Below are 23,547 nucleotides of genomic sequence, written 5' to 3' on the forward strand. Positions count from 1 at the left end.
CTAAGTAAATTTCTGAGAACTTGCACATCAAATTAAAATAGGTTTGAAGACGAAAAGCCTTGATTTTTTAGTAAAAAGTCATATTTTTCTTCAATCATTTGGAGCTACATTGTTTTCCCACGCCGTGACACGCTTCAATGACGCTGTCTCATCTCGGGTAGAAGGGTTGTGAATTCTACATGTAAAGGCGGGCTAGGTTTCATTCCTTCTAGCCGGGTAACTCGGTTAGCCGGGGCACCCTCCCTCCATGTAAACAGGCGCTAAGTACAAAAACTAAAATGTGCATGTTACATGTGAAGCTTGCGTTTACAAAAAGCAAGTCCTTTCTTTGACACATTTCTTTAACATTTTTGTAAAAGACCAAATTCTTCAGCTTTTACAGACGTTAAACTTTTAGCGAGTTGTCAAATTTTTCATTCTTGTTTAGCCGCGGAGCGCACAGAGGATGCATTCAACATAATCAACAATGACCTGGATCAGCTAGACTACGATGCCTCAATGAATACAGTTTTCTTTGGTGAGCATGGAACCTGGGGTTCCAAATATATTCCTGACAAGTAATTTCAATAAAATTGTACTTTCTATTTTTCATAATTCTCTTTTAAGTAAATTGAACACAGTTAACAATAAATTATATTTTTTATTCGTCTTGCTTTTTGTCGGCGAAGTTGGTCGTAATAGTCCTGCACATGCGCTTATTGGTAATGTCCAGCGGGATTGCCCAAGTCGCACAGCGGCCCGATTTCGACGTCAGACACCAGTCACAAGTAAGCAGACAAGAGTCCAGGGTGTCACGGCCAGACAAGACTGCGATGGAATTCTTTTAGAATGGGATCGACTTCACCTACCGTACAGGTATGGAACTTTATTTCCGATGCGTTCTTCGGATGCCAAATTTCTTCCTTGTCTTTTTTCACGTCGCATGTTTAAGTTCTTTAGACGGTTGGTTCTCGTCCTTGCTCCGAGGGCTTTTCTCCGGGTTCTCCGGTTTTCTTCCCTCCACAAAAGTCAACACCTCTAAATTCCAATTCGATCGGGAATCCCACGGCCACAGGTTTGTTAGTCGCAAGACTATTACGTGCTACCCTCGTAAAATAAAGACAATTTATTTTATTTTTATTGTATTGAAATCAGTTCGGAGTACTCAGAAATTACTTTTAAAGTAGCTTGTGTGAAGGTTCACCGGGTTAACGATCGTCATAACCTTGCCGTCACTTGTTTTGTTTTACATTTCAGTCCAAGCGGACGTCCAGTGTACGCAGAGTTCAAGCACTTTAATATTTATCGAAGCACCTTGTATTTTCACGATGTCTCTGGTATGACCCCTCTCATGTCGGGTAATCAGGAGCCGTCCCTACAGAGCCCAGCAACTCACAGTTACAAGGACATGTATCCACCTGCTAATGTGGACCTTTACTATGCTGTGACAATAGTCAACGGAAATGGGCAGGAGGAGACGAAAGTGGACATAAGAAAGGTATGTTCTGAAACTAACACCAGTTGTTGTTTTAAATTTGCTTATTGTAATGTCGTAAACTTCTTTATTCTGTAGCTTATCATCTATATTCTTACAACGCCCTTTAGCCTGGATGTTATATATGTGCACTGATTTTGCAATCAAGCCCGTAGGTGTCAATCACTAGTATCAATCACTACACTTATCTTTCCGTAGATTTTTAAAGGTTAAAAAAGTATCTTCAATGGTTAAGCTCAGAACTATGCCTTTTTTTCGTTTTTTTTCTTCTGAAAATTAAAACGATACCATTCAACAAGATTCATTTAGGAGACCTTTTCTTCATTCTAACGCCACCACGAAGAGAAAGTCAACTTAGAGCTAAGAACCAAACAGATTTAAGAATGAACCATTATAAGATTCTACGAACAGTTTAGATTACTTCAGTTTTCTCAGAGACAAGTACATACTAGTTCCTTCTCCATGCCTGTCAAGACCCATCTTCGTGATAACCACTCAAATATTTTATTGACGATGTAGATCTGAATTTAAATACGACGTTACAAGTGGATTTAATTCAGGATCTCCCTACAACAGGTCATGTTTATTGGAACAACAAAAAAATCGAGCCCTCTGTTTAGCGTCGTTCCAGCGGGTTTCGCCTCTAACGCAAGAGTACTTCATCACAGCACGGCGTGGAATCCGCGACGGAACGAATACCTGGTCGCGTTTGATTTTGATGTTGATGATGACGGTGTCCCGGATCAGGTAGCGGCTTTGAGAATGGACAACCAAGGAAAACTAGTGAACAGAGCGATAGTAAATCTCACTATTCCTACTACGAACAACGCGGGTAAGCTAACTCCTAAAATTACACAAAACGGTTAACAGAGAAAAGGCAATAGCACTGTATCATTTTATTTTAACTTTTCATGATTCTAGAACAACCTCATATTACATTACAATACATCATCATCATCATCGCCGTCGTCATCATCATCATCATCATTATCATCATCATCATCGCCGTCGTCGTCATCATCATCATCATCATCATCATCATCATGGTTGTGGGAATTTCAGTAAAAGGAGGAAGAGGCAGATGTACGGGAGGAGAACCCAGTCGTAAAATCTGTACTTTTTCCTTATTCCTCCTAGGTAACCAAGGTTGGCCGAGTGTTGCATACAACCAACCTGCCGATGAATTCATGATCATTTTTCAGTTTCGTAGCGGTGAAATGAAATACTTCTCAAACAAATACGTAATCATTAGCCAGAGGGTGATGAGCTCACAGACAGCAAGGGCAGCCAGCCCTTCCGTGCTGATAAAGGCCTACGGAAAACTAGGTCCCGGTCAGTGGATCGACGTGACCAGCCCAGTACTAATATTCAATCCTGCCACAGGTAAGGACGTATCCTTCACATCCATGCACAACCAATACCTGGGGCGTCACGCAACGCTTGTCCTCGCTGGCGTGGTGGGCGAGGCGTTGCGTGACGACTCAAACAACCATCATCAGTTCTTTCTTTCTTTCTTTCTTTCTTTCTTTTCCTTTCCTTCGTTCTCTCGTTGTTTCTTTCTTTCTTTCTTCCTTTCTTTGTTCTTCGTTCTCTCAATCAGAAAATCAAAGTCAAACAAACCTGCTAGGGTGGTTTATTAAATAAAGTTCAATGCTGTTGCACAGGAAGCTTAAACTAGTGTCATGATTTGGTTTCTTTTCACAAAAATGGAACGTCTCTCTTTTTTGTAGGGGGTTATGTGGCGTCAGTTGTGTTTGCAGAAGACGTGGAAGTGCGTAAAGAAGTAGTAGGAGTATTTTTCGACTTCAAAGGCAAAGTGCAGTACACTGATGCAGTATGTCACTTTATTAAAGGTGACGGCTACGAACCTAATCTCTTTTACGACTCGATGAGAAAAGAAATTTACTTCACGTGTACCGTGGAAAGTCGAGGTGTGAGGACCCTGCACCTTGACTTGAGATCAGGTTTGCATTTATTGGTTATCGACAAGAGAAACGCCAGCGGCGCGCATGCGTCAAACCTGGACCCTTCTCAGTTGAACTTCATTGGCTACACAAATAAGACGTTTGCGAGGACTCGTGGCTACTACAACGAACTTCTCGATCGGTAAGAATTTGCGAGACTGTTTTGTTTTGTTCAGAAAGTGGTAAATGCTGTGCCAAAAATGCAAATGCGTTTTTATTTTAAATTGTTTGATGACCTCATTTAATTTAAACTATTTTTTTGGGAATTTTCATCTATGTTTTGATAGAGTTAATTTCTTTTGTAAACTAACGTGAATTTGCAAGGACCACCGTGACAAAATAGAAGTACCGGATCCTCTCACTGTAGAGGATCTAATCAGCTATAACTAAATAACGAATAAAGAAAAAATTGCAAGGCCGATTGAACGGTTTGGGACTGTATTGAAATTCCAATATTTCGGAAGGCACGGCCTTCCTTCTTCAGGGTCTTACAAAGAATGACTCTTAAGGTTAAACGTTACAGATATAAAATGTGGGAAATACGATACAACGCGTAAATAACAATGGTAGAAAAACAAAAACGTTAAAATTTGAAATTTGAAAGGATAAAGAGACGTTACAACATGAAATTAAAAAAGATATAAATATATAATAAGATGCTATAAATGGCACTAAAGACTTGAACACCGTAAGCTAATACTATAATAACAATATGAGTGTAAATATAAACTACGAAATGTCATGCTTCATCCTTTTTATTTAATCCTAAAGGTTCAAGTGTTTGACCTCTTTCAATGAGGTACGCCTCTCTTGCCTTCCGAACAACGTCACGGTTAGATCGAATGAGTTCAAGAGGAATGAGTTGCATGTCAGTAGCGTTATGATTGTTACAAAGAAAATGTTCTGATACTGTAGTGGGTTTAGAGTGGTTAGTTTTTTTGTCAACAGTTCTGCGGTGTTCGTTGAAACGGTCTTTAAGTCTACGTTTGGTTTCCCCTATGTATTGTTTGTGACAACGGTTGCACTGTACCATGTAAATAACGTTCTTAGAGTTGCAGTCAATGTGTTGATTAATAAGTCTTAATAATTATAATTAATTATTAATTAATTAATTAATTAATTAATTATTAATTAATAATTTTAATAATTTCTTTTGTCCATTTTTGTGATGGCCCGTAATGCTGATCAAAGGCTCTTCGAGTAACCTCATGGTAATTCGATGAATGAAGTGTCGACCTTCGCATTTTTGGCTCGTGCTCTCAGGCGTCGTAGCGCTATTCAGTTTTCACCACCAAAATATTTACGTTTGATCCGGCATTTAAACAATTGGTGAATTTGTTTTGTGAAAATGTTTCCTTTTTTTTCTTTTTAGCACGGATAGCGTTATTTTTGAGCAGCGGATAAACTTTGAGAGAATAATACGCCTGAGCACTTCGTGTTTCTCCTCGAATCAAAAAGATGAAAAACGGATGACGTGTCACGAGGTGACGTGACGCGAAACAAAAACGTGCTGTGGATGTGGTGTTTAAAAACCAAAAAACAACACATGGCGAACGTAATAATTTTTAATTTGTTAAAGCTTAATTTGTTCGTCTGCAACGCAGGCTAACTTAAAATAGGCCCTTGAATGTTTGCTCGCGTGAATGGGTCATTGATAGGTTTTTTCTTCAAATAAGCGTTCGATAAAGTAACACAATTTCACTTTCCAATAGACTAGCTGTGGACAGTCTAACTTTCCAAGGGTTATTGATGGTTCGTGCTCTCAGGCTTCGTAGCGCGATTCTATTTCATTACAAGAATATTTAAGTGTAACCTTTGATCCTTTTATCATTAGGTAATTTGTTTTGAATATTTTTACTTTTCTGTCAGCAGGTTTAGCGTTATTTTGAGCAGCGAATAAAATTTGAGAGACAGATGCGTGTTTCTGCTCGACTCAAAAAAATGAAAAACGGATGACGTGACACAATGATGTGACACGAAACAAAAACGTGCATGAATGTGTCCATGAAAGTTGAGTTTACTAAAACGCGTCACGTGTCAAGCGTACCTTATTATAGGAATATAACGAAGCATTTTAACAACGCGAACAAAATATACGCGTAATAAAATTAACACGAATTTAAGAAAAGTTCTGGTTAAATCCTTATAGTAAAAAAGTTAACATCAATAAAATTAACGCGAATTTTTGAAATAATTTCGCGTTAATAACATGTATCGTTAATTTCCTATAATAAGGTAACTGCACCTAGCTTATAGCTGCTAACAGTAATGTCACAATCTCACTTTATTTGCCTTTGCATGTTTTTTTATGTGAATGGGTCATTGACAGCGTATGCTTTGAGGCATTGTAGAGTGAATTCTGTTCTCTTTTATCACCAGAAGTTAAGTGTAACTGATCCTCTTTCGATTTGTTTTGTTCCCTGAAAGAGAGAGACCCTGGGAACGAGGCTGGAGAATAATTTGTTTTTGATTGACATGTGCTGAATGGCGTTTTAAACAACCTTTCTGTCAGCACGTTTACTGTTAAATGCATGAATTAATTGCGGTTTAATATCAGAATGGAGTGACGGAAATACGTCACTTCGAGAACGAGAATGATTACTATACCTCATTACCATTCGGTAAAAATAATACACCGAATGCAAATATGGCGGACCACTCGGTCGGTGCCTGGCACGAGTCGCATGAGAGCGAGGCTAGTTAGGCCTCGATGTTTTGTTTTGACAAGCTTCCCCAGAAAAGCCTTGCTTCGTGGTCGATCTCGGCCTTCCTACGATTTTTGAGTTATTTTTTCAAAATAGCTCTTTAGTCGGCGCGATGGACCTGTAATCAGTGAAGTATGTGGGTTTGTCACACCAATCAGATTTCAGGTACTATCGGAACCAATCAAATTGTAGTTTATAAAGGGGAAGCAAACTGACGTAGTCAGCAATTTCGTTCGAAGTTTTTAGATTAGAAGGAGGCGGAATCGGTGAGTTGTGATTTAACCCTGGATTAAAAACGTTTTTCGTAACGCCCGCCTGCTTACAACGCACACGCCGTGAGCAAAAGGCCCAACAATAACTTGTTATTCGTCTTATTCGAGCGTACGTTTGGAGAGGCTAGCTTTCCTGACCGTAGTAAAAATAACATATAACATTTGCACAAAGCAGCTTTGAAGAATAATGTTGTCATTACTTTTGCCGTCCGCTTTGCGAAGTTCGTTGGGAAATTGGAAAGTTTGTTATGAAGTTGCCAAATAGGTTGCGAGTTTGTGAATCAAATTGTGAGCTTCGATACAAAGTTCCCAACTTCGGCCCGAAATTAATAAAACCTTCTATAATTATGTTATCAAAAAGGGCTTTGCTACGCTAAACTGTTGGAAACAAATGTCATAAAAATAAAAAACTTTTATGTTCAGCGAGCCGTAAACATGTTGTCTCGAACAAATTAGTCTGTCGCATCGCGTCGGCTTCGATTAAAATCAATAAACCATCCAGTTTCATCCGGTTTACAAACGCAGAAGACTTGAAATTGAAGACAGTGAAGATTATGCCTCACAGAAATCGTTAAATATGTGTTTTCATACAAAAAAGTTAAAATTTGACCAAATTTCTACCTGCATAAAATTTATTTATCGCCAAATCACTTGCGTGATCGCTGATGCGAAACGTTGTCTTGCACTTCAAGCTACTTCAACTTTCCTTGACAAGCTCTAACATCTTCGAGTTCAGAAATCGCCATGACTTTCGAGCAACATGTCTTGTTTCTCCTCAACTACCAAAACTTCGAAAGTTCAGTCGGGCCGAAGTTGGGAACTTATCGAAGTTCGCAATTTGATTCGCAAACTCGCAACGTAATTGGCAACTTCATAACAAAGTTTCCAATTTCCCAACAAACTTCGCAAAGCGGGCGGCCAAAGTAAACAGAAATCAACTGTAAAACATCTCGTTCAAATATTTAATGAACCGGTACAAGTATTAACTTTGCTGTTGAAAGCAACTACAATCGATAGCAAAAACAGAATAAGAGCGTGCCATTCCGTGACAGTTTGATATTTCAATTAGTTCTTGTTTGTTGAATAGAATTTAGGTTGTAAATGAAAGAAAATCTTTGTTGAACAGTTCTGACAGGAAACAAAGACTCCAGGTATACTGCGCTTTAAAGAACTTTCCCGAAGAAAGTGGTTTTTGATTTGATGCGTTTATTACTTCGTTTATTATAGTACTTTTCGTTCAATGTCTGTATGGAAACGTGGCTTTTTCGAGAAAAACAAGGGTATCGTGTTACGTTCGTTTTTAAAAAACAAAGGTCTCATGTTACAAAAGTGAGAAAAACAACAATATCATGTTTCAGTGTTTGGCAAAAATCCAAAAGTATTCCGTAACAAACAAAAGTAACACGTTACGGTTGCTACAAAGCTAGCAACAAAATAACCGCTTAAACAGAATAAGAACGTGCCATTTTGTGACATTTTGATAATTGAATTAGTTTTTGTTTTTCAATTAAATGACAAAAATTTACGTATTGAATAAAACAGTTCTGATGTATCAAAATGCACGTAAAAGTTATTTTGTTTGCAAGCAAATTTTGTGCAAAAAAGTGACTCCGTGAGCCGCCATACACAAATGGCTCAACCCATGGCATAAACCATCCCAACAGGACAATCACCCAGTTTCACCCCAAGCCACCCCATAAATTGAAAAAATAACTCCTGCACGCTTAGCGTGCCTATGTTTTAGGTTCGTTAATGCTACATAAAGGGAAAAGAATCTTCCACAGCACTGAAAGAAAGTCTTTTGTGAGTTTCCCCTTTCACCTCTAAGGGGAAATCAGGCGATCGCGAAGGAAAGGAGTTCACGACTGTCACGATCGCCGAAGGAACTTTATAAAGTTCATTACATTTCAGGTTAGAAGATCTTAGAAAATGTGTAAGCGATCACATTTAGCTCCAAGTCATTCTTATTTGGCTCAATACTTTCACTAGCTTTAACTACGGGGCAGTTGAATTTCATTCACTTGGTTAGTATTTGTTTCGTACGATTCCGTGCGAGTATATCGGACGCGAACAAAGCCGGACATAAACAACCTCTTTTGAACAAAGTTTGTATTGGAAGTAGAGCTTTTCTTTACTTTGGGGAAGGTACTGGCCATGCAACTCGTGCTTGAACACCACCAGACACCACATAAGCTTGGCCTTTAAACGATTTTTCTAAGATCTTCTAACCTGAAATGTAGCGAACAAAACCTCAATAGTTCCCGCGGCGATCGTGAACTTCTTTCTTTCGTCTCAATGAATTGCATTGATCCACTTTTTCCCTTAGAGGAAACGGTGAACACTTCTATCACTTATCGTGGCATTCAGAACCACAGCAACTCGTAGGTGCAGCGAAAAGAAACACACAGATTGACGAATACGCAAGACTTTTGTAGGAAAACATTGTCAAAACAAAACACCGAAGCCTCACTAGCCTCGCTTTCATGCAGCTCGATCCAGGTGACGACCGAGTCGTCCGCCATATTTGCATTCGGTGTATTCACTGCGAATTTTAATTGCGCTCGCGAATTAATCCTCATAGAGAAAAACTTAAATTCTTGCGGAAACTTCAGGCCTTTCGCTCCATTTATATATAGAGTGTATTGCATGAATCCTTGGAACCCAGACAGACGAATAGCTACCCAAGCACGCAACACTTAAACAAAGCGAAACACTAGCTTATGCAGACAAGAAGTCTCTCTTACACACTCAAAAACCAAAAGCGTCGATTTTTTTTTCACTTAGACTGATCTTGTTCTGGGAAGATACGGAGAACGGCAGACACACTGTAACCACCGCCTCTATTCTGATTACTCGACAACATTACACAAAATCTCTGAAGCCGTATAGCTGTCTTGCTGAAAAACAAATCAAGATGCCAGTGCCGGTGTATTTTCCTCCAACAAATGGCCACTTACTTCTGTGGCAAGAGCAAGGACGATCCGCATGGGTGATAGGAGGAGAACTGCTTCAAGGTTAGGCTAGGGACACTTCGTATTGTTTATGAGATTTTGTAATTGAGATAGTAGCACATCGTGCTAGGTAGGGTCTATATCTCATCTTACCGCACCCACATTCGCAACTAGCCAATCAGAAGCGTCGTGCACTGTCCGAATTCCTGCATTATCAAGTCACTGGTTAATACCTTATCGTGCCTTTTGGTAAGCTTTAGCGACATAACAGGCTCGTGTGGTCTCGACATGGGTATGTCGGCTCAATCAAACCCACCTGATGTGCCGACGAAGCGAACCATAAAGGTACGAGTGGGTACAAGTACAGAGTAAATCTCTAGTTTTACCCATCTCCTATGGAACGCGCAGTGGTCTCATGGCTAGCGCGTTGGATTCCAGGAACCACAGCAAAATGCTGCCTCCCTCCCTCGCCGCCCCTCTGGAACCCGTGTGTTGTGGTTTTGACCAAGGTACCTTTATATATTCTCGCATAACCTTTCTCAACCCAGTAGTATAAAAGGGTACTGGCAAATTGTTAGGGCATCCTGCATTGATGCTAGTCCTGCGTTAGACTAGCATCCCATATTGGTGGATTCGTCTGACGTCATCAAAATTCTAAGATCTAATCTGTTAATCCTACAAAGGTATTCTTTTGACATATTCTAGACATAAACCCCTATGCAAATTTTGGCGAAGATTCTGTGTTTCTTTTAGGGGATAAGGCATGTCTTAGATGAACGTGTTTCTCCACTGTCACAAAAACGGATATTTCTATCGAATGTTTTAGTTTTCAGACGTGATAGTAATTTAGAAGTGATATCAGACTTCAACCTAGGAAACAGAGTTTAGTCCGGTCCAGGTCGGCGCACACCAAGGACGAGTCCCTGCGACTTGTCCTCTGGTGTAACTCTTCAAGGGACTTGTTGCAATGACTAGTCACAGGGACTTTACCCCTCGTCTGTGCCAACCCTAACCTTGCCCCCACTAGTAGCTCTAATTGGCGATAAAACTGAGTATTTGAGTCACTGACTGAAACACTCTTTCCCGAGGTTGTTGTTAATTGAAATCTTGAAAGGGGGTGATACCCCATTAGGCAAGGCAAGACATTGTTATAAGAAGAATCCTCAAGCATTCAATTCACATTCCGTAATGATTTTATACATTTACAGTTGCTAGTCGGTTTTTGATGTTATGTTTTTTCTAAACTTGCCCAATCCACTAAGATTTCCCCACTGATATTTTATTTAACCTTTAAAATATGTTCGTCTTTGTACCACCAACGGTTCATTTCAATTCTTAAAATTTCTTGACATTAGGAAATTTGCAGGTTTCTTTTGGCAGAGACCAAACGAAACTTGCTGCTGTCTACAACAGCCAGCTTCAAAGTGCGTTTGTCACATGGCAAGAAGGTGGCTTGGTTTTCGGGCGTCGCATTGCCATGGCAACGCCACCAGTGTGTTTTCCGCGCTGTTCGTCTGGAAAAACGTGTGCAATTCTTGACATTTGCGTCTCAGCAACAAGAGGTGATTGGTCAATTTTTCCGTTTTAATTATGTCATGACTTTAAATGGGAGGCACGGTGGCCTAATGGTTAGCCGAGTGCGCTGGACTCTGGATCGAGCGATCCGGGCTCGAGCCCTGGCAGGTCACTGTTTTGTGTTCTTGGGCAAGATACTGTACTCTCATAATTCATCTCCTCATCCAGGTATATAAGTGGTAACCCTGCAATGGACTTGCATTCCATCCTGGGGTGCATAGAAATACTCCCAGTCGCTCAATGCTACGTCAACCAGGATAAGCTCCCGCCTGATGGGCAACTTGCACCGAACGCAAACTCTACCATGACTTTGCTTGACTTTGTGTTTTCTGGTTGAATGTCTAATCAGTCGATAGAAAAGGGAACACACGATACAACAAATTATTGTTGTCTGTTTTCTAGATGGTTGTACCATTGCTAACGGCGGTTGCAGTCATATGTGCACCTCGCTAAGCCACTGGAAGGTGCAATGTTCATGTCCCAAAACAATGCAGCTAATGGAAGACACGAAAACTTGTCAAAAAGGTGAGTATCAGTATCATGTAACGTATGATAAAAATTAGCACATGTTGCTTCAAATTCTCACGTTTTATTGGATAACACCCAGCACTTTCTAAATGTAATACTGTGCTGACTAGGTTCATGATAACTACCTAATTTTATTTCCCTATGGCCTGATGATATCTAGGCTGTTTTAATATAACAGCTCAGATAACACAACTGAAACCATCTCATCACTCACTGCCATCATATCAATGCTCCGTGGTGGCAGCCATTTGGAAGGGTGGGAAAACAAATCAGAAATTACAATGTCTGATATAGAGTTCCAATGTCTTTCGCAAATCCTCCTAGTCCCACCGTGTCATGGGATGACTCCCATCAAGAGACCATCATCAGGGAAAGACTATGTCTGTTTTAGAGGAGCTTCAAACAACGGCTGCCCTGCCGACACCTACTGCCATATTGGACCAGCTCGTGAATTTTCCAAATGCTGCCCAGGTAATCACTTATATATAATTTAATGTTACCAGAACACTTCCCTGAAATAGTTCAACCTCGTGTCGCCAAACTAGACAATCTATATACGTGGCCAAACATTAAACCATCCTCCTTACTCGCAATAACTTTTTGATTATATTTTTGTCCTCATTATAAACAAGCTCCTCTTCCAAGTTATACAGTGATGGTAGCCACGCCTTCATCAGTATGGAAGCTGCTCATGAACACACAAACAAGTCCAGCTTCCTTTCGACAACTGCAGATAAACAATCCTGTGATATTTACTGCTTTAGCCTATGACCCAGTAAATAAACGTATCTACTGGGGAGATAACTATGCAAATACCATAAACAGGATGACTTTAAATGGCGATGGAGGAGTAGAAATTGTCGTTGGGTGAGTCAAGACTCCATTTTGCATGTCACATTCAGTATCCGGCCAGCAGCCTTGTACCAAAACATTGTAGGTCTTAAAAAAGCTATGCCACGATATTTGAATTAATAATGTGATGTACAAAGTTGCATAGAAGGAATCCTACAATTCCGTGCGTCCTTTGTTATATTTTGACTGAAGACTAGCCTGTTCCAGGCGTTCGATTAGCTGGGCAGCAGCGTTAGAACGGCGATTGAAAAAAAGACGAGAGTAAGTCGGAGAGACGTTCTTCGCGCTGTAAACCCTGACTAACCCAACGCCTGGAACAGGCTAATTTAGATCCAAAAATAACATTTTGTAAGTTGGTGGTTATTTTTTTTTTCCGCCATAGAAGCCCTGAATCTTAACCTCACTAAGATCTTCCTGTGTTGGGTACGTGATGCAAATTACTGCCTCGTTTGCCAGACTGTGATCTGAATTTGCTGTTTGAAAGATGTGGGTCATCTGATCCGATCCTTAACGCTTAACCCCACACATAAATGTGGATCAAAAGGCCCACGTAACATTATTTGTTTCCTAATATAGCAGAGATATCGGCGTCGTAGGAGGTTTAGCAATCGATGCTCAAAGCAACATGCTTTATTGGACGGACACATCATTTCGCACCATTGAGCGAACAAACCTGGACGGAAGATACCGCCGAACACTACTTAGTGGCTTGGATAAACCAAAGCATATCGTCCTTTTTAAACCGGCAAGGTATGTTTTAGAGAGTAAATGAAGGTATTACAATATTGAATATTGATTGAGGAGATAGCAGAAACATATAGTTTTTGGCTTTTGGCGTGCGTTTGCGAATGACTAAGAACATAGGAAGTTAGAAACACGTTCACAGCATTATAAGCAGTGCCACATGAAACTACTGCTCAATAGCTTTTTCATTTGAATGGTCACACACTAGGATTTCATCACCACAGACTTAAACAATAGAACCGCTATAAACAGCATAAACATAAACAACACGATGAACAGCACCACATAAAAGAACTGCTGCTGAATAGCTTTTATTTGAATGTTGATTGAATGGCCACACACTAGTTTCGTCTTCAGACTTCATCAGTAAATGTCAGAACTACCTTGGACAGCTAAATAAACGGCGCCACATGAAATCAGTGCTCAATAGTTTTATTTGAATAGTCACATCGTCACATACATGGTTCTAACCAGAGAGACTTCAGAGTTCCAAAACCACTTTTTTACAGCGTATAATAAACAGTACTCATATATAAGTGTCATCACAGTGTTCCATCCACAAACTTAAAATTATACTCAAACTATAATCATGTCTTGAACTGTGTACATTTTCGTTTAAAGCACTATGCATTACTATTTTCAGATTTTGCTTTAATACTTTTGCTTTATTACAACAAAAAATTATTTTAGGGTAATGTTCTGGGCCGATGTCGGTGCGGTTGCTAAAATAAAACGAGCCAGTTTAGATGGAAGGAACGAGCGAGCCATTATCTACAAAGCTGTACAGCAGCCGAGCGGATTAGCTGTTGACGATGCCACATGGAAACTTTACTGGGCTGACGAGGACCTTAATAAGATAGAGAGCTCCGACTTTCTGGTAACATTCCCCACTCCCCTTCAACCCTGTCTACAAACTACAGAAAAGCCGGCCAGATCGAAATGGGGATAACTTGTAAATTTATTTGGCAACAAATTAATAATCCAGATTTTGATATTCTTTAAAGATTCTTGACGCAGTAAAACCAGTAAATTTTGTCCTTAAAGTGTTCAAGCATTTTGTACCAAACAGATTAAAAGACGGTACTTAATGGTGTTGATGATGCTTCTAAATGACTATAAAATCCAGAAAATTCAAACAAATAAATCACAAATTTTCATTTATTTATTTCAATGAACAGGCAGCAGCTAAATTTCTCTCCTCATGAAGAAACGGTTGCACAATCGGAGTACAGTCGCAGCTAGATAACACATTCGCACATAAGAATGTTTTAAATATTTTCAGGGTCGGAGGCGTCAAAAGTTGTACGTTAAACAACCGCATACGCTGGCACTTCTAAACAACAGGTAGGATTCAACACATTATCTGGAATTTGAATATGAATAATACAAGTAAGTGAGGGTCCTACGACGGAGAAGTAATCATTAATTCGTGATTTCAAAACTTTATTTTTGGGGATTTGATGTTCTATATGATTAGGCTCAATTTTCGCCGCTCTCGATCTCTCGAGTCCGATCTTCGTTTTTCCCCGGAACTGATCACGCGCCAGCAGTACGTTCGGGGAAGGAGTGCGGGCTTATTTTCTCGAACAGCGGTCAGCGGCTGGAAATCGGGCCTATTCCTTTATGTGATTCAACATAACTCAAGAGAAATCAGTTAATGTCTAAGACATCGGTTGAATTTGCCTGCGAATGCGCCTGCGCCGCAGTGCAGCGCTCTGGGGCGCTTTGGGCGATCGCCCAAGACAGAGAGAGAGAGAGCTCTCTCATTTTTTATCCAGCCCCACTCGTCGCCCAACTAGGTACGTAGAGTAAAAATAACGCGGAAAACTACGAGCACAAACACTCCAAGTATCCGTGCAGGAAACTGATAAAACAGCTTATTTGAAGTCTTTTTAGTTGGGTAGAAGATAGGCATTGTAAGAGTCTTGCACAACTGTGTGCATCATATTGATTCCTAGGACGAGTTAATTTTCAATTTTGACTTGTTTTTGGTTTAGACTGTTCTGGAGTGACAAGCAAACGGACACTATCCACTCAGTTAATAAACTCACTGGCAAAGACAGGCTGACTGTTATCGAAGGCTTGACAAGTGTGATAGAGATCATTGTGTTCAAATCACCACGTCCAGGTTAGGGATTGATCTCGAACTGAAGATTGTTCTCCAAGCCTGTCTCATTGTCGGGTGTAACTAATGGCGTCGTTGCTTTTTTATCGCCGTTTTGTAGGCTGAATTTCAGCCGTCGTTTTGTAGGCTGAATTTCAGCCGTCTTCTCTGATTCGGTCGCTTACTCACGGGAGTAGGCGCGAACCAGATAAGACGGCTAAAATTCAGGCTGGTTTAAATAGTAGTGATTATCCTCCTTATTTGGTTTTTAGAAGATATAAGAAAATTAAGCAAAACCCATTCCAAATTTATGATGGTTATTAGGTGGTACTAGGTCCAAACTAAACTACGAGTACTCTATCAGTTTTTTCAGGGTCCGTCGAGTGGCAAAACACTGGAGCGCACGGAAATATCTCTTCGCACTTGGAGTCCACGGGCCATTTTTTTTTTCGTGCGTTGCATCTCCTCCTGCGAAGTAATTCTTTTACACGTGGTCGCGTGCTTGCTCACTCAACTGGCCCTGAGACGACGACTATACTCGTACTCTAGGTCTAAGCCACCCTGCGAGCAGAGCCGCTCATTCAGATTTTAAGAAAGGCTCTGCTAGTAGTGCGAGTCCAACTTGACGACGTCATGAAGGTAAAGGCAATGTTCAAGAAAAAGTATCATTTTAAATAAGTCAGTTAACGTTCTGTTACTAACAACTGCACCAAATTCCCGAGACGAAATTCACTGGTTTATTTTGCTCATAGTTGTACATTGCCGGGATCCAGGAGGGCCTGATTATGGGCGGCGAGATCCAAATCCCCGTCCAGATGATGGTGACAAATATCCCCAGGGTTCTGTGATAAACTACGAATGTTTAAATCAGTTTCGTCTGCACGGCCCTGTTACTCGCAAGTGTCTGCAGAATGGAAGCTGGAGTGGAAATGCTCCCGAATGCTTTCGTAAGTAATTTTTAAAGGATCTGTAGATCCGATATCTGCAAATTTTCTCTTGATCGTAATGTGTATAGCCTGCGAGAGCAGACGCATTTCCGGCCGTCGCTTCTCTCCGCCGAAAAATAGCGTCTGCGAAACCGAGCCAGGAAACGATTTCTGTGACGTCGCATCTTTTGTTTTCTCTTTGGCCAATTAGATTACGCGATAGAATAAAACACGAGTGCACACCACGCGGCTCCCTCGCGACAAAGCTGTTACGAGCTGTCTGCGAGATGCTATGGCAATTTTTCTGAAACATCGAAGGTTTCTTACCCCGGTGAAAGTAGTTCTTTGCAGAATAACATTTTCAGTTGCAAAGGAGGTTAATGTATGTCCTTTTTGTCAGTAGATAGGTAATAAATTCTAGCAACACACCGGACGCGACAATCGACCAGGTGAGTTTCATCTTCACCTTTCGAGAAATTACACAAAAAATTTCCGACAAGCGTCATTGCAAGGCCTGCGAGTTCTAAACCCTGAAGCGTTCTTAGCGTCCTTCTTTGCACCACGAAGACTCAAAAGTTTGTCCCAAAGAATAAAAACCAAGAAAACTTTCGCAGATTTCAGCGATAGCTAAAGTTATGTTTACATCTTGACTCGCTGCGTAAAGGCGAATCTCAGAGAGTCGCTCGAAAGATTCGTCTCTTTCGGAAGAGACAGTACACTGAAATTACAACTCTGACCAATAATAGTATTGCTTTTATTTGGTATCTTCATCTTAGTTTCAGTTCAGGGCAGTTTTGTCTAGGAGTAAAGTTACTTGTTACAGCAAGTAAATTTTATGATTTTACCGCAATTGACCCCAAAACACCGGAACTTGGCTCGATTTCTGTCGCTCTCTTGGAAACTGCCGGCTACACGGTTCCGGTTGATCATACATTTTCCTAAAATTTCTAATCGATTTTATGACTTGTTTTGAAATCCCTGGTGACAGTATATACAATAAAATAAACTTACCAACAAAACAAGTAACATGTACATGTGGTTCGTCAACAACGACTGCTGCTACCGAATATTTATCTCACCTATCTGAGACTCTGGTGATCCATACACGATCAAATAGCGGCTATTTTCAATATTTCTTTTCTCGGCTTCCAATGTACTGTGTGTTATTCAGCACTATTGCATTTAGGTCAAGCGATGATAATAGGCTGACCTGGTCCTTCATTGTCTTCATTCAACTTACAAGCGGCGGAAAGACGATCACAATAGTGTACAAAATATTCCTCTCAGGCAATGCTTAGAAAATTGCTGATGTCCCAAATCCATTCTAAAGATTCGTGAGTACGTCTCCCACTTCCAATTAAAGCATTAAACTGAAACACTTTGCAAGACGTTCCTCATCGCGTAGTGTCCACTTCGTTTGCCATTGTTTTTTCCACGCGATTGTGTGACGGCTCACAGGCTACACGCGTGGCACCTCTTCGGATATGCAAGGTAAATTTTCATTGGTTACCTCGAACTGACGTCACAGAAATCGTTTCCTGGCTCGGTTTCGCAGACGCTATTTTTCGGCGGAGAGAAGCGACGGCCGGAAATGCGTCTGCTCTCGCAGGCTATAATGTGTAAGACTACCTTTGTGGTATTGATTAGCAGAGAGGAGATTCTTTTCCTGTTTAATACCTTCCGACCCCTTTCTTAAATTTTTTCGTCTCTTCGTGTTATTATTTCTTATGTAAAATATTACGCAATGCGAAATTTTTCCCACTTTCACCCGGTTCCCGCCACCTTGGAAATGCAGCTTCCCGCTTTCTCTCCCGCCTCACGTAAAATTATGCGCCTTGTTTACTTCTGCAACTTTGTGGAATCAACAGGAGAACTTTAAATGATATACAGTTCAAACGAACGGTGTTAGAAAATATATGTCTGTGGCCTCACAAAAAAATCATTAACTACTTCATGTGAAAATACGAAATGTAACGCGAGCGTGGGACAAAGAAAAATTCTGAGTCCCTAACGGGAATCGAACCCATGGCCTCCCAGATACCGGTTGGGCGCTCTAACCAACTGAGCTAGGAGAGACCGTGGTGAGCTGGGCCATTTACTAGGTTCAGTTGATGGCATCCAAGGTATGATCCAAAGCATTTTAACAGGTCAGATAATCACTTCTTGATTAATTAATCATGATAATTATTTTAGCTCCACCACGTTTTCGTGAGACGCCAGTGAACATGACGGTCCAGGACGGTCAAAGCGTGCTATTAAGATGTTCTGCTGTGTCTTCAACCATCACGTGGTCAAAGGACGGTGAGGTCATTCGTGGGGGAAACTTTGCTTACTTGACATCTGGTCTGCTGATTCTAAAAGCTTATCGAGATGACATTGGCTGGTACGTTTGTAATGCTACCAATCGAGGAGGAAGCAAAGTAGCTCGCGCTTATCTGCGCGTATTGAGACCTCGCGAAGCAGGTAAATTTAAAACAATTACTTTTCACCACTGTCTAGCTCTTACCGCCGACCGGTTAGCTCAGTGGTAGAGCGCCGGACTGTCGTGCGGGAGGTCTCGGGTTCGACTCCCAGACCGGACCAACACTCAGGGTCTTAAAATAACTGAGGAGAATGTGCTGCCTTTGTAATTACATCTGCAAATGGTTAGACATTCTAGTCTTCTCGGATAAGGACGATAAACCGTAGGCCCCGTCTCCTGCATCTTCAGTGTTATAATCAGCAGGGGACGTTAAAGAACCCACACACTCATCGCAAAGAGTAGGGCATGAAGTTCCCGGTGTTGTGGTCTGTTCTATTCCATGGGTTGGGTGATGGGGTGAGATCATACACATGGACAGATAGCGGCTGCCATAGGCGCCTTATATGCTGATGTCCGGTCTCATCCCATAAAATTCAAATTGTGAAGCGCATTGATCATGGGCTTTGTAAATGCGCTATCAGATAAGCATCCATATCATCATCAGCACGTCGCGGATCGACTACACTCTTTTTTTTTTTATAAGAATACAGTTTTTCCGACCCAGGCTGAATATTCTTATTTTCTGCCGATTTTAGGCTGAAATATTCTTATGAACATTCTTAGAAAATACCGTTTGACATTTACGTTTTAGCAAGTATTGGGTAATCAATTACAAGTTTTTGGTGTCCAGATCTGTGTCGTGTTACATCAGTTGTGAACATGTACCATTGCTTTTCGTTTCAGCCTGGCCGTTTTGGCTTTAAACAAAGCATTCCTCACATAGATAAAGTGACGGAAATGAAAATACCTGATTTTGTTTCAATTAAAAACTATATTCTTTTCAAAATCTCAGACTCGGGTTTATTCTTAAAATATTCTTAAAAATTCGCAAATTTCAGCCTCGATATTCTTATAAACTAGATTCTTACAAAAAAAAAAGAGTGTATACCAGCACTTTCCCCGAACGATAGAACTCGAGGGTTTACTCCAATACTTAAGAGTTCTCGCTAACTCCCTGGGGAAATGTTTGTAAACATAAGATAATCGTTTTCTACATACCTCGGAAAAGTATAGGAATACGATTATCCTTAGGATCTTGTCGTTGTTGTTTTTGTTGTTGGTGGTGGTGGTAGGGAGGACTAAAATACTTTACTTTAAAGCTGATTGTTCAACGGCAAAGTCCTTTATTTATTATCATAATTTAATACAAAACATCAAAAAATTAAAAAGGGGAAAAAAACGTGAATAAAAATATAGTTTTCAAACAGCAGTTGCCAAATACTAAGTGGGCAGCATATTTCACTCAAGAAGAATTTCTTAAGTTTGTTTTGTGGATATTTTTTTTAGTATGTGGAAAAACAGCTGTGGCAACTCGTGGTAAAATAGTTGGCGGTGAGGGTGTTTTCGTTGCGGGATCGCATCCTTGGCAAGTTATGCTGTGGAGCAAACGAGAAAAAAGACATTTTTGTGGCGGATCTCTTGTAGCTAAGAGCTGGGTAGTGACAGCAGCACACTGCGTCACTGGTAATAATGATTTATAACGTTAACCCTTTTTAGTAAGAAACACAATGCCGCCGCAAACATATTTTGATATACATACATTAGCAAGAAAACAGAAATGTGGTGCAAATTATAAGAGCGTAACAGTGAACTGTGATGATTGATTTCTTTCCTGCCTCTGGGCTTTAGTGAAAACAAAAACTAAACGACTACCTTTACTAAATGAGCAAACATGCAAACAGGGTAGATTTTCTGCAGCCAATTGAAAAAAACGGGGAATGACATTTGGTGAATGGCATATGCCATTTACGTTAATCTCAATCAAAGCTCCTTCTCCATCTCATGCAGAAGGGATATGTTTTTTTCTTCCATTATTAAATACTAGAATTTCTTTCAAAAGATTGTTTTCTGATTATGTTTGTGCGAGACGCGGTGGCGCAAAGGTTAGTACCGCTAGGTCTTTACTCCAGATCGAGTTGACTGGGTTTCCGCGCGTGTTTTGCATCGGTATTGAAGCAAGATACTTTACTCGTAGTGCCTTTCTCCACTCAGGTAAACGGTACTAGTCAACTTACAGGGAAACCTGACAAAAATGCTAACTGGGGTTGGGTGGGGGGATTGCGGTCCGGCTGAGTGTGCCAGTTGTCACGTAAGAATGACTTTACTATTTTACTGTTTAGGTCGATATTCCATCGGCGATATTGAGGTTCGCCTTGGCAAACTGTTCACTAACAAACGTGAACGACGCCGTCAACAAACCAGGCTTCCCAACAGAATCAAGATTCATCCCCAGTTCTCCGATGTTACTTACGAATCGGATATAGCACTCATCCACCTCAGCAGAGAAGTGATTTACACCAATTATGTCAAACCAATTTGCCTTCCCCACTCGACAAACGACCTCCTTCAGCCAGGTGCTATCGGTGTCGTAACTGGGTGGGGCAGAAAGGGAAAAGGGAAGAACGTCCGTACCAGATTGCGCAAGGTCAGTTTACCCATCGTGGATCAAGCCACGTGTAAAAGATCGCACCCGAAATACCTGGTATCCAACAACATGTTCTGCGCTGGTCACTATAATGGCTCTCGTGATGACGCCTGTGACGGAGATTCCGGAGGACCGCTGGCCATCGACAATAGCCTTACAGCGAGGGCTGATGATTACCGCTGGGTGCTCGTAGGCATCGTTTCTTGGGGAGATGGGTGTGGTGAAGTTGGAAAGTACGGAGTTTATACTCGAGTGTCGAATTTTGTGAGATGGATGAATAGCCACTTGGATGAAGATGACTAAAAAGAAGTGGGCACTATATTTTCTCTCAGTTTGGTGTAATGCATTTGTGACGTAAACTTTTTCCATATCGCGCAAAAACTTGTTGAATCAAAGAGTAAATTATAGGCTTAAGTTCACAAGAGAAGTATTAAATAGACTTTATAAAAGGCTTGATCATGCGTAGAGGATCGAAGAAACATAAGCACGGTTTCATATAAGACTACAGCAAAACAAGTATAATTAAGAGCAATGTAAGGGCTACCGTTTCATAATAACGTGGTTGACGAAATATAGACAGCGCAATTGAGACACTCGCTTAGCGCTTCGTTTACTATCTGTAGCGATAAATTACTCTGCAAGAAGCCTTTTCGTCTGTATGTAAAATATGATTTATTTCAAAAGATATAAGCAATGGGATACTATACACCCTTTCCTTTTTTATTAATTATATATGTATAAATAAACAAAACCAATTTAGTACTAACTTAGCGTTTTTATTTTTTTTATCGATGTAAAGTGAGTATTTTTGCTCTCAAGGTTTAACGACCTTAATAAAGTGTTCATTTCTTTTCTAAATGACAAGAAGCACTGATTATGTTCGATTTCTATGTGTTTTATGGTGTCACTTTTCCTCGTAGGGCGATGAATGAAAACTGAAGTCTAAGGTCGACAACCAATTGGAGAAAGGCGTCCAGACCATCACGCCATGTACTCGAGCACGCGTGGCATGTTTGTACTAACAGATACATTTGTACCTATTATAGGACCACAGGCTGTTACATTTGGTGCTAAGAAAACTTATTAAATGCCTGTCCAAATTAAATCGGCCCTAGAGGCTAGATTGGCAATATAAGAATTTCCTGAGATAAATTTAAAAATTTGTGAACCTCGTATATTAACTCGTAGTAACTCCAAGCAGATCACTGAACCCAACGAACCGCCCATATGTTCTAAAACAATAAGACATTTTTGCATAAAACTTTCCGAGTCAAACTCCACCATAAAATACTCAAAAAGAGAGACTGCTCGCACTAGGCTAGTAAAATTTTGCAAGTCGCGCCTGGCCTGCAAAACAGCCCTAGAGCGACTTGGGGGAAGTTTGTACGCAGTGCGCGAGGGAGAGCGCGGAATAGAATAAAAGAATAGAATAAAACTTAATTAACCACGGTTAAAACATACAAAATATCTGTAATACTGCTTTACGTGATTGCCGTGTGGATGTCCGTTAAGGCGTAAAAGTCATTGATTCCCTTTCTAAAACTTGGTACGATTAATGGCTGACGTAGTTTAGATGGCAGTCCATTCCAAAGAACATACCCGGAAAAACCGGCAAAACTGCGTTTAAGATATTTAGTTGTGGTTAAGGTACTAGCAGAATGTTTTCAGAGTTGTGGATACTGAGGGGAAATTAAACTGATCAGTGCTTTGCTTAGACTCCATTAGGGTGACTTGTAACGCGATCACTTAACCTTTTCCTCATTCGTCCCTTCTTTGTGCTACGATACGAGTGGGGAGTGGAGACGATTTCCTAGATGATTCCATCCCGCCCCCCCCCCCCCCCCCCCCCCCCTCCCGCCTCCTCTCCGCGCATTGACCCACTGCCGCTGACTTGCAATGTTTACACATGTAAATCCTTTAGGGAGCGTCGTTGAACGCTTTCTTCTTCCACTTGATCACTTCATCTAGATTTCGTTATTTCAGGTAAGCGTATTAGGACTACATTTATAACTGACAGCTTTATTAAACTCAAAATGTTTAGTTGTGCTTGTTGGCCAGTTGTATCCACCCGATCGGCCGGCGACATTCTTTGTAAGATATATGCTACATGCAGGAAGCTTTGATCGATTACGGAACCGTTTGTCGACGTTTGACAAACTCCTATTAATGTTTATGTCAATGAAAGTCATTATCAGTGTAGGGCCTGCCCAGCTGTGCAACGATGAACAGTTTAATACGGTTAAATATGATGTTGATTCTAATAAAGTAGCAATCGCGACAGAAAGTATATTGCAGGGTTTGAGTAGCCGGAAAGAGTCCGGAAAGCCTGTCGGCAATGCCAAATATTAAGCTTATGTTTACAATGCGCCGTATTAAACTGCACAGTAAATCAATCTGCTTGACTGATTCTCATTTCTTCCGATTGCATGCAATAATTGAACCAAATAGACAGCGTTTAACTGTTAAGAGTCGACTCTGAAATGGGTTATATGTTGTAAGCTATCTG

At 40.7% G+C, this 23,547-nt stretch overlaps 1 protein-coding gene across 3 annotated transcripts; it reads left to right on the top strand.

Moving 5' to 3' along the window:
- The first annotated feature begins 431 nt into the window (after nt 1-431).
- LOC144656754 (uncharacterized) lies at nt 432-22,047 on the top strand. 3 transcript variants are annotated; one of them, XM_078516988.1, is made up of 19 exons: nt 432-517; nt 669-855; nt 1,237-1,477; nt 2,051-2,306; nt 2,612-2,857; nt 3,205-3,580; nt 9,200-9,429; nt 10,722-10,928; nt 11,344-11,466; nt 11,794-11,940; nt 12,102-12,336; nt 12,898-13,071; nt 13,756-13,942; nt 14,348-14,409; nt 15,063-15,193; nt 15,922-16,116; nt 18,289-18,558; nt 19,904-20,080; nt 20,737-22,047. In XM_078516988.1, the coding sequence occupies exons 1-19, from the start codon at nt 499-501 to the stop codon at nt 21,342-21,344; spliced, it is 4,071 nt and encodes a 1,356-aa protein (XP_078373114.1). In that variant the 5' UTR covers nt 432-498; the 3' UTR covers nt 21,345-22,047. The 3 variants fall into 3 exon arrangements, with proteins under 3 accessions (XP_078373114.1, XP_078373115.1, XP_078373116.1); XM_078516989.1 differs by having other exon boundaries at nt 12,901-13,071; XM_078516990.1 differs by lacking the exon at nt 12,898-13,071 and having other exon boundaries at nt 20,737-22,046.
- Nucleotides 22,048-23,547: the final 1,500 nt, after the last annotated feature.

This window comes from Oculina patagonica, chromosome 6 (assembly GCF_052425735.1).
Source record: "Oculina patagonica isolate OP01 chromosome 6, crgOcupat, whole genome shotgun sequence".
NCBI lineage: Eukaryota > Metazoa > Cnidaria > Anthozoa > Scleractinia > Oculinidae > Oculina > Oculina patagonica.

Bases quoted from the DNA above. Each gene is read 5' to 3' on its own strand.
- LOC144656754 (XM_078516988.1), top strand. The intron at 12,337-12,897 runs GTGAGTCAAGAC...TTCCTAATATAG, and splicing joins GGAGTAGAAATTGTCGTTGG to CAGAGATATCGGCGTCGTAG. The intron at 13,072-13,755 runs GTATGTTTTAGA...AAATTATTTTAG, and splicing joins GTCCTTTTTAAACCGGCAAG to GGTAATGTTCTGGGCCGATG.